General features: G+C 36.3%; 1 protein-coding gene across 1 annotated transcript; it reads left to right on the forward strand.

Moving 5' to 3' along the window:
• The first annotated feature begins 3115 nt into the window (after nucleotides 1–3115).
• Nucleotides 3116–9352, forward strand: LOC145669738 (uncharacterized). The gene is made up of 2 exons (XM_081738072.1): nucleotides 3116–3182; nucleotides 5334–9352. Exons 1-2 carry the CDS (start codon nucleotides 3116–3118, stop codon nucleotides 9350–9352), a joined length of 4086 nt encoding a protein of 1361 aa, XP_081594198.1.
• The last annotated feature ends 1169 nt before the right edge of the window (nucleotides 9353–10521 follow it).

Consider the following 10521-nt stretch of genomic DNA (forward strand, 5'->3'; position numbering starts at 1 on the left):
TTAACGGATATAACAATTCAGTTAGTATTTTTGATAACACATGACTTCCGGCAGCTAATCCAAATGGAAGTACCTTAAATTCAAACAAACCCCTATGCGTAAGAAATGCCGTCAAATGACGACAATCCTCCGTCAATGGTATTGTTAAATATGCTTTTCTTATATCAAGATGGGTATAGATTTTAGCATCTGATAATTCAGCTAAAATATCCTCAATCCGAGGTGTAAACTGTGTATTTAAACAAAGATGCCGATTCAAAGCAGAATAGTTAACGACCATACGTTTAGATCCATCGTTATTATTAACAAGAAAACAGGGAAAAGCATATTCACTATTACTAGGTTGAATTAAATCAGATTTTAACATCTCATCAATAATTTTATCGAGTTCTCTTTGAGATGCTCGTGACATGGGATATGCTTTCTTACGAATAGGAGTGTAATCATTTAAGAGAATTTTATAATTAAAATCCTTAATTTTTCCTACATTGGGTGAAAATACATTAGGAAATTTATCAAGTAACTCATTCACATACCCTTGTAATTCCGGATATTCCTCCAAGACTTCCGGATCCACTCTCAATTGACATGGATTCTCGATACATTGCTTATTGAAACTGGTATTGGAAAAACCATTGGTCTCCACTGAGCTGGCAACACTGGACTGTCCCCTGGTCGGTTCCTGAGTAAATTCCCTAACGTGTGACTCCCGACCAACGTTTGGAGGTAACTCACTCGAAGATTCCTCCCTCAAAAATAATTTTGTTGAAATTTGGGATGGTTCTCTGCAAAACAAATCAACAGCACAAGTATCTTCACGTAAATCAGGTGGGGGGTCCCTTAATGAAAAGTTCAAAGAAACCACAGAGTTCTCTAAAGGAAGGATTAACTTGTTGGTCACTAAATCGATCTTTGCCTTTAACTGCTTAAGTTCATTAATTCCCATAATAAAAACTGGTTCAAGATTTTCCACCAAAAAAAACTTTAATCGATACACTCGATTCTTTAATTTAATGGGAATCCTCACACATTGTTCTAGAGTTAACTTCTGTTTATCTATTCCTACTCCTGTAAACTTTTCATTAAACACTTGCACAGGATATTTTAAATTTTGATTCCACCTATCAAAGTTTTGTTTATCAATAAGCGAAGCTGAAGAACACGTGTCTAGTCCCCCTCGCCTACGAGTTCCTAGCACAAAAGCATCGACAAAAGCTGCAATTAGTTTTCTTGAAGTATTATTTTCTATTGTTCCATCCATTTGTTTAATATTCACTGTATTTCTATCAACAAAGTTTGAGGGTATTGTTCCTCTCTCTCCATGAACTTGTCTCAAAATACTAAAGTTCTTAATACTTTCATTATTAGCAGGTGACGAACTAAAAATGTTTAAGTTCGCATTTTCTACACCATTCCGAGACACTGAAACTCGATTCCCTTTAAAATTACCACTATGCATTAAATTACTCACTGGTCTAGATGCATAATGCTTTGTTTTTACGTTGTTAATTTGAGAAACTTCTCTATAAACACCATCACTCACATTAGGGTGTCCATGTTCAATATTATCTACCGGGATTCGAAGTTCGGACCTCTCCATAGGAAGCGTATACTGCTGCCGATCACTCTTAGCTGCAAAGCGTCTCTTATTCCTCCTATCACTATTCATAAACTGATTATTGAAAGAATTTGAAACACCCGCACCATTAGAAGATTGAACACCGGACCCAAGTTCCTGATTCAGAGCCCCTGACCGGTCACTATTCCCTGCAAAGCGTCTTTCCATATTCATCCCCATGTTCACTTTCAACAACTTTTTATTAAGCAAATATTGTTTATTAGCAGGACAATTGGCTACTCGGTGCAGTCCACCACAAAAATAACAGGAAACCTGTTTACGCTCTTCATCTCCTCTACTTGAAACCTTGGTTAATGCACTGTATACCTCCAAATTCCTTTGATGTAAGTCATATTGATTTAATTCACTCAACAACTCATCTAATGACGTTGGGTAACGATACTTATATATGTCATGTTTTAAGTGGGGATTCATTCCTTCCATAATAATTTGTATAACTTCTTTACTATTCCCATAATTTAGGGATCCATAGCAAACAATATTTGAGTCTATTATTTTGTTTACATAATCTAATAAATTCTCTTCTGGTTTTTGCATAACCTTAATATATCTATTTATAATGGCTCGCTTACCTAATGGTGTCATGTATTTTTGAAACAAATGACTTGTAATTTGTGACCATTCGATAGTCATTTCATATAAGGAAATTAATTCTTGATTTAATCTACCTTGCGCTTTTCCTAACGCAGCAATTAGAACGGTTTCTACTGGAAATAATTTCAATTTAATAATACCATAGACTACACTCATAAATTGAAAAAGTTTTACATCATCTGATCCATCTACTACAGGAATTCTACGTACGTGTTCATTAAACAAATTACAAGAAGCATTAACCGTTAATTTCTCCATATTAAAATTAAAAGGCACAAAACTATTCAGTAAACGTACGTTCTGAGGTTCATTGCGCATAATTTCAACTTTATTTTTATCACAAAATGGATTTGTGCTTTTCTTTTCTTTCGCAATCATCTCCTCAGCTGATTGATCAAGGTCAATAAACGGATTCAGGGAGCTACGACTACTTGTTGTAGACACACACAAAGGTTCCAACTCGTCCCTCAACATTCCGCTGCTATCAGTAAAGTCAGAACACACACCTGTTGAAGACAGGTCAGTTACATTATCAGCAGTGAACGACGATAAATGTTGCCTACTTGATTCTGCTTCCCCGTCCAAATACGACAAATCCCAACCTTGACCTACATTAGGCGGAATAAATACTCCCCTTTCTCCTCCTACAAACCCATTTAATACTAGCTGACCAGGCCTTCCCGCAGGATTTTCCATATTTATGAATAATGAAGAAATAAAAGTTAATGCTATAATATACAAAAATATTCCCACCAGAAAAATATTTCTGCCTAATAGCGACTGCACACTTACAAGCATTTGTTTCGTACAAGAAATCCGATTTTACCATTTAGCCTTCTAACCATCCAAAATTCACTTTTTTTTTCTTTCTTTACAAAAAGAATGCGGATATATTTAACAACTCTAACAACAAATCTACCAAGTAACGAACAAACAAATGTATATACAGGTATTATGTTGCACTTTCCCTCCTATAGTCTCAAGAAAACAGATTTTACTCCAGCATTTTAAACCTATCAAGTATGTAAGGCATGTACCGTAACTAATTTCAACAACTTTTTTTTATTATTATTATTATCGAAGATTCGATTGCTACTGTTTGTAACGTGCCTTAGGTATGGCTCCGTCGTGGGCCACCGGCCGTTAATGACCAGGACAAATATCTATAAAGGGAAACATGCCCTACAATAATAATTGTTAAATGAGGGAAATTAGGCGAGATACTCCTAGTGCAAATGTTAACTATATTTTCTATAATAATTCCCATCTATAGTGTTTGGGATTATTTGTGTGTTTAACAGTGTGTGTGCCTTTAGCTGGCAACAGTGTTCAAGTGGCTTAACGCTTTTCTATTGTTTGGTGTGTGTGAGTGTGGCAGCAAGAACATGAAGATTTGGTGGACCATATATCATGGTCGAAATCATACAGCACAGCACAAATTATAAGCCATCGTATAACAAACATTTACAACTAAAGACCTTGTGAATATGTTTATTCTCGTGTATTATTTTTTGTGTGCAAACTGAAGTTGTAATCATTAAATACAGTGAATTTATATTTGGTTGCATTCATGTGGTGTACGAATCAAGCCTTACAGTCCACTAGTATGAATATTGTTTTTAACATTGTTATTGTACTTTAGTGAAGTTACAAATATATACATTCAAATTGTACATTGGTCCTATCCGGGCCACATGAGTGCAAAGATTTCTGAGAATTGTTCTGTGCTGTTATGAAGAGAAATGTGTTTGTGTCGGCCTATATGTGGTGTTATCACGTACGTTGGACAATCAGCACGTTTTCTGTGTAGGCGGACAGCTGTTATACCAGGACCACGCTTCTGGAGTATATTTCATAGGTAAAAGAAAACAAAAAACATCATCATCAGGTCAGTAGTTTTTTATTTTTCATATTTCTGCGTAGCATTTAATCATGAGTGAATCACACCAGCGTCTTTTGAGGCAAAGATCTGCATACAGAGGCCAGTTAACAAGAATAAACACCTTTGTTCAGGCCTTTGATCCAAATGAAGGCAATATAGAAGAAATACGTGCACGCTTAAAACATCTAAATAACGTCTGGTCAAAGTTGCAGGAGGTGCAAGATACTATTGAAATTGATCAAATTGAACCCGAAGCGGAAGCAGTAAACGCTCGTGCAGAAATTGAAAATGTGTATTTTTCTTTAGAGGCTCAAATGCAAGCACTTGTTTTAAAACATCGAAATAAAGAATCAGCTGTTAATAATAGCACTAGCAGTAGCACACAAGTTAAATTACCGGTCATACAGTTGCCTGCATTTGACGGGAACTGTAAACATTGGTTATCATATAAGGACACTTTTATATCTCTTATTCACGAGAATAAAGACATTTCCACAGTACAGAAGTTTCAGTACCTCCGAACTTCTCTTAAGGGCGAAGCGTTAAACCTAATTGAAAATTTACCAATTACCGAAACAAATTATTCAGTAGCATGGCAATTACTCGTTGACAGGTATTCAAATAAAAAGCTAATTGCTTCTTCTTACATTCACGAAATACTACAAATCAAGCCAGTGTATAAAGAAAATGTAAGTGAACTTCGCGCTTTTATAAATACAGCTACTAGCAATATAAATGCGCTACAAGCACTTGAGCCAAACGTAAACCTCACAGACGTAATTTTGACCCAACACTTTGTATCAAAATTAGATGCAACTACTAGAAAGTCATGGGAGCTTCAAAATACGAATTCTAATTTTCCTGCTTTATCAGAATTCTTTTCGTTTCTCGAGAAACGTTGTCAGGTGCTTGAGAACATGAGAACTAGTATTGATGGTGTGAAGCAGGGTAGTAGCGTACAAAACAAGCAAACAAAAAGTATTCAGTCATCAAAGACTTATTTATCAACATTTTCAAATGCATGCGAATTTTGTAATAGCCAGCATCCCTTATATTCTTGTTCGTCTTTTGTGAATGCGGCACACAGCCAAAAGTTAGAGTGCATTCGTAAAAATAAATTATGCATGAATTGTTTGAAAAGTAATCATTTTTTGAAGAATTGTAAATCGAGAGGTTGTAAAAAGTGTTCCAAAAAGCATAATACATTATTGCATGTAGACGTAACAAAAGACAAATCAGTGCGGTTTCCAAGTGTAAGCAGTGCCGTGGTGCAAGAGCGTAGTAACAACTCAGATTCCAGTGAAAGTTTAGGGCAAGTGTCATATTGTGCATTAAAGGCTAGGCCTAACGCAAGAGTGTTGTTATCTACTGCAATAGTAAAAGTAAGGGATAACAAGGGAAATTTGGTTCCTTGTCGCGCGCTTCTAGACAGTGCTAGTCAGACCAATTTCGTAACAGAGAATTTGGTGCAACAATTGAACATCAAACGGTATAGACAGTATACTCCAATTCAAGGTATAAATCAAGCAATTTCTAATACAAAGTACTCTGTAGATATTTGTATCCATTCATGTGTTAACACATTTTCATTGAATATAAGTTGTTCAGTTCTCCCTCACATTACAAGTAAACTACCGGAAGAAAGAATTAATTATGACGAATGGAACATTCCCAAGGACACTGTTCTAGCAGATCCTACTTTTAATACGCCTGGAGACATAGATATTCTTTTAGGTGCGGAAGTATTCTACATAATTATGAAGTCAGGACACAAAACACGGCCAGGTGATTTTCCAGTGCTTCAGGAGACAGAATTGGGATGGATCGTGGCAGGACGCATTCCTCAAGAACGTGACCCCCATATTCCATTAGCAACATGTTTTGTAAAGACAAACATAGATCTACAGCAACAACTTCAAAAATTCTGGGAACTAGAAGAAATTACTGTTACACCTAGATCAAGCGAAGAGCTTGCATGTGAGCGACATTTCGTTCAGAATACAACAAGAGATCATACAGGGCGTTTCATTGTACGATTGCCTTTGCTTGAAGACCGTACAGTTTTAGGCGATTCTTATCAGCAGGCATTGGTTAGATTAAAGCAATTGGAAAGAAGATTCGATCAACACCCGGACTTTGAAGCTAAATATTCGGAATTCATGCAAGAATATGAAGATCTTGGTCACATGGTAAGGATAGATGAGCGTAAAAAGGAGGACGTCAGCGTTGCATACTATTTGCCACATCATGCAGTTTTTAAGCCCACAAGCTCTACAACGAAGCTCCGTGTAGTGTTTGATGCTTCAGCAAAATCTGACAGCGGAAAAAGCCTCAACGACATTCTCTTAGTTGGTCCTACAATACAGCAAGATTTGTTTTCTATCATTTTGCGCTTTAGAACTCATTCAGTAGTATTCACTGCAGATATCGCTAAGATGTATCGCATGGTCAATGTTCATCCAGAAGACACGCCATTACAACGTATATTGTGGAGAAGATCTAGAAATGAACCGATTCAAGTTTTTGAGTTGAAAACACTAACGTATGGTACGGTATGTGCTTCATTTGTGGCCACAAGATGTCTACAGCAATTAGCAGACGAAGAAGAGCATAATTACCCTGTAGCAGCAGAAATATTACGTCAAGATTTCTATATTGACGATGTTTGTAGTGGCATGAGCAACATACAGCAAGCTCTAGAGGTCCAGAAGCAATTGATAGAGTTACTGGGAAAGGGAGGTTTTATGCTTAGGAAATGGAGTTCGAATGATCCAAGGTTATTGGAATCCATCTCGCCAGAGCTTCGAGAAGTGCAGCGTCCAATCCAGTTCCATGAGGGCCAAAGCGTCAAGGCATTAGGATTGTCATGGCATCCAGACAAGGATATGTTTCTCGTTGAAAGCAAGACGACACCAGTGAAGGTTCAAGAGTGCATTACTAAACGCCAGATTGCTTCAATCATTGCCACTATATTCGATCCATTAGGAGTAATTTCACCAGTTGTCATTTCATACAAAATATTTTTGCAAGAATTGTGGCAGCAAAAGGTTCAATGGGACGACAATATACCAATGGAATTAGCAAAGAAATGGACTCAATTATACAAGCAGCTTCCATTAATCAATCAGATTAAATTCGACAGATATGTACTCGTTGAAGGAAACATAGCGGAGATTCAGATCCATGGTTTTTCAGATGCTTCTCAAAGAGCATATGGAGCTTGCATTTATATGCGATCGATCAATCAACAAGGAGAAATATCAGTTAAGTTATTATGTGCTAAATCACGTGTGGCTCCAGTCAAGAAAATCACTCTCCCACGTCTGGAGTTATGCGCAGCAGTTATTTTGGCAAAATTAGTTCACAAGATTTTACCAATTTTAAAATTGAACATAAGTAGTGTCCATTTATGGACCAACTCCCAAATCGTGTTGGCATGGCTAGCTTCTCCGTGTAATAAATGGAAACCTTTCGTGGCCAACAGAGTAGCTCAAATTCAAGACTTAACTGACGTTAGCTGTTGGAAACATGTAACTTCTTCAGACAACCCTGGAGATTTGATTTCAAGAGGAATAGATGCAGTTTCCATAAAGGACAATTCATTATGGTGGCACGGTCCACAATGGCTTTCTAGTTTACAATCTAATTGGTCAGTGACAAGTAAGGATTCATTGCAACCAGATCAAGTTCCAGAAAGTAAGGGAACCATAACATTGACAGTTACTTTAGACAATTGGTGCAATGGAACCATAACAAGATTCTCAAAATTGTCAAGGTTAGTTAGGACAATAGCATATTGTAGACGTTTTGTTCATAACATCAGACACAAGCAAAATAAACTAACAGAAGGTCTTTCAGTACAAGAACTTCATACAGCGCTCCATGTTTGCATCAAATGGACACAAGAAATTGAATTTTACAGCGAATTACAGCATCTTCGTGATGGAAACATTGTTCCGCCAAGAAGTAAATTGAACAACTTACATCCATTCTTAGATAGTGAAGGCGTGATCCGAGTTGGAGGAAGATTGGAGAATAGTCAGCTTCCATTTGACGCCAAACATCAAATAGTTCTGCCTTCAAATCAACACTTAACAAAACTTATAGTTGAAGCAGAACACTTAAGATTACTTCATGCTGGACCCCAATTATTAATATCATCACTACGCCAGAAATATTGGATCATCAGGTGCAAACAGGTGGTAAAACAAGTGATCCATCATTGCTTCACATGTTTCAAGTTAAAGGCCAGTGGTTCAAAACAACTTATGGGACAGTTGCCAGCAGCTCGTGTGCAGCAAGCCAGACCATTCCTAAACGTAGGCGTGGACTACGCGGGAGCGTTTTACATAAAATCAGGAGCAGTTAGAAATAGATCTGTACGTAAGGCATATGTTGCGTTATTTGTTTGTTTATCCACCAAGGCTATACATCTGGAATTGGTAACAGATCTTAGTGCGCAGTCATTCATAGCAGCTTTACGCAGATTCATAGCCAGACGAGGAAGATGTCTCAATATATACAGCGACAATGGCACAAATTTCGTTGGAGCCAACAACGAATTGAAAGAATTGTATCAGCTGTTTTCATCAGAACCTTTTAGTTCTCAAGTTCATGATTTTACATCGACCGAAGGAATTCAGTGGCACTTCATACCACCAAATTCGCCGCATTTTGGAGGACTATGGGAAGCCGGTATAAAATCAATGAAATACCATCTAGTTCGTATTACAAAGGGTGCAGTGTTAACATATGAAGAGTTTGTAACATTACTCACACAAATTGAGGCCTGTCTCAACTCTCGACCACTTACAGTGCTATCAAGTGAGCCTAACGACATCAGTGTTCTCACCCCTGGACATTTTTTAATTGGAGAAGCACTTACAGCTTTACCGGAGCCTAACCTCACCGATCTACCACACAACCGCTTATTTCGTTGGCAGAAGATACAACAACTAAAACAACACATTTGGAAGAGATGGTCCCGAGATTATTTACATGGTCTTCAACAACGCTCTAAGACAATTTCATCGCAACACAATCTCAAGGTTGGAGATGTAGTTTTGCTGATTGAAGACAACGTTTCTGCATTGCAGTGGAAATTGGGCATCATTAAAAAGGTGTTCCCAGGAAAGGATTTCTTAGTTCGTGTAGTGACGGTTCGTACTACAACTGGAACATATAAACGTTCCATCAAGAAACTAGTTGCATTACCATATACCAACGATTGGAATTGAGATTTTGGTAATCTAAAAATAAGTACAGTTGTAATATTGCTTCAAGTTTTGTGTTTGTTTCGTTTTTTATATGTATCATTTAGTTTTATTTGGTCAGACCTTAGCTGACCAACAGGGGGGAGTATGTTTGGGATTATTTGTGTGTTTAACAGTGTGTGTGCCTTTAGCTGGCAACAGTGTTCAAGTGGCTTAACGCTTTTCTATTGTTTGGTGTGTGTGAGTGTGGCAGCAAGAACATGAAGATTTGGTGGACCATATATCATGGTCGAAATCATACAGCACAGCACAAATTATAAGCCATCGTATAACAAACATTTACAACTAAAGACCTTGTGAATATGTTTATTCTCGTGTATTATTTTTTGTGTGCAAACTGAAGTTGTAATCATTAAATACAGTGAATTTATATTTGGTTGCATTCATGTGGTGTACGAATCAAGCCTTACAGTCCACTAGTATGAATATTGTTTTTAACATTGTTATTGTACTTTAGTGAAGTTACAAATATATACATTCAAATTGTACATATAGGATTTCTGCGTATTTCAGCTTAGCAAAACAAAAAACCATGATATAAATAATCAGAAAGATGCTATTAGGATATTGAAATAAAAGGTTATATATGTGAATTGAAAACTTTATAACAATAATTCAATCAAGCAATCTCTACTTTCAATGGATTTGAACAAAAATAGTAGTTTCTACATATGTAAATTTATATCCTGATATATATATTTTTATACTGGATGAAACTCTTTTTACTGTAAGTATATTTAAGGAGTCTAATAGAGTAGCAGCATCTACCCTACCACAATTCCATATCATTAATTTTCTAATATATATATATATATATATATATATATATATATATATATATATATATATATATATATATATATATATTCAAAATTGTTTTAATAACACACCGTTCTATAATTCAAATAGATATAAAATATATTTAGTCCGAATTAATGTAATACCTTAAATCAGAGAGTATAACAACTCACCCATTTACAAAAGTGATATCTTATTCCATTCACTCCAGATTTAATTAAGTGGGTGTCACAGTACAGAACTTTTCTTCCACACAATATCACCAAACCGAAATAACACTATCCAGAAATTAGATACTAATACTTTAGAAAATATCTGAATATAAATTTCTTTTT

The sequence above is a fragment of the Thermobia domestica genome, chromosome 14, assembly GCF_964235325.1.
Source record: "Thermobia domestica chromosome 14, izTheDome1.hap1.1, whole genome shotgun sequence".
Lineage (NCBI taxonomy): Eukaryota > Metazoa > Arthropoda > Insecta > Zygentoma > Lepismatidae > Thermobia > Thermobia domestica.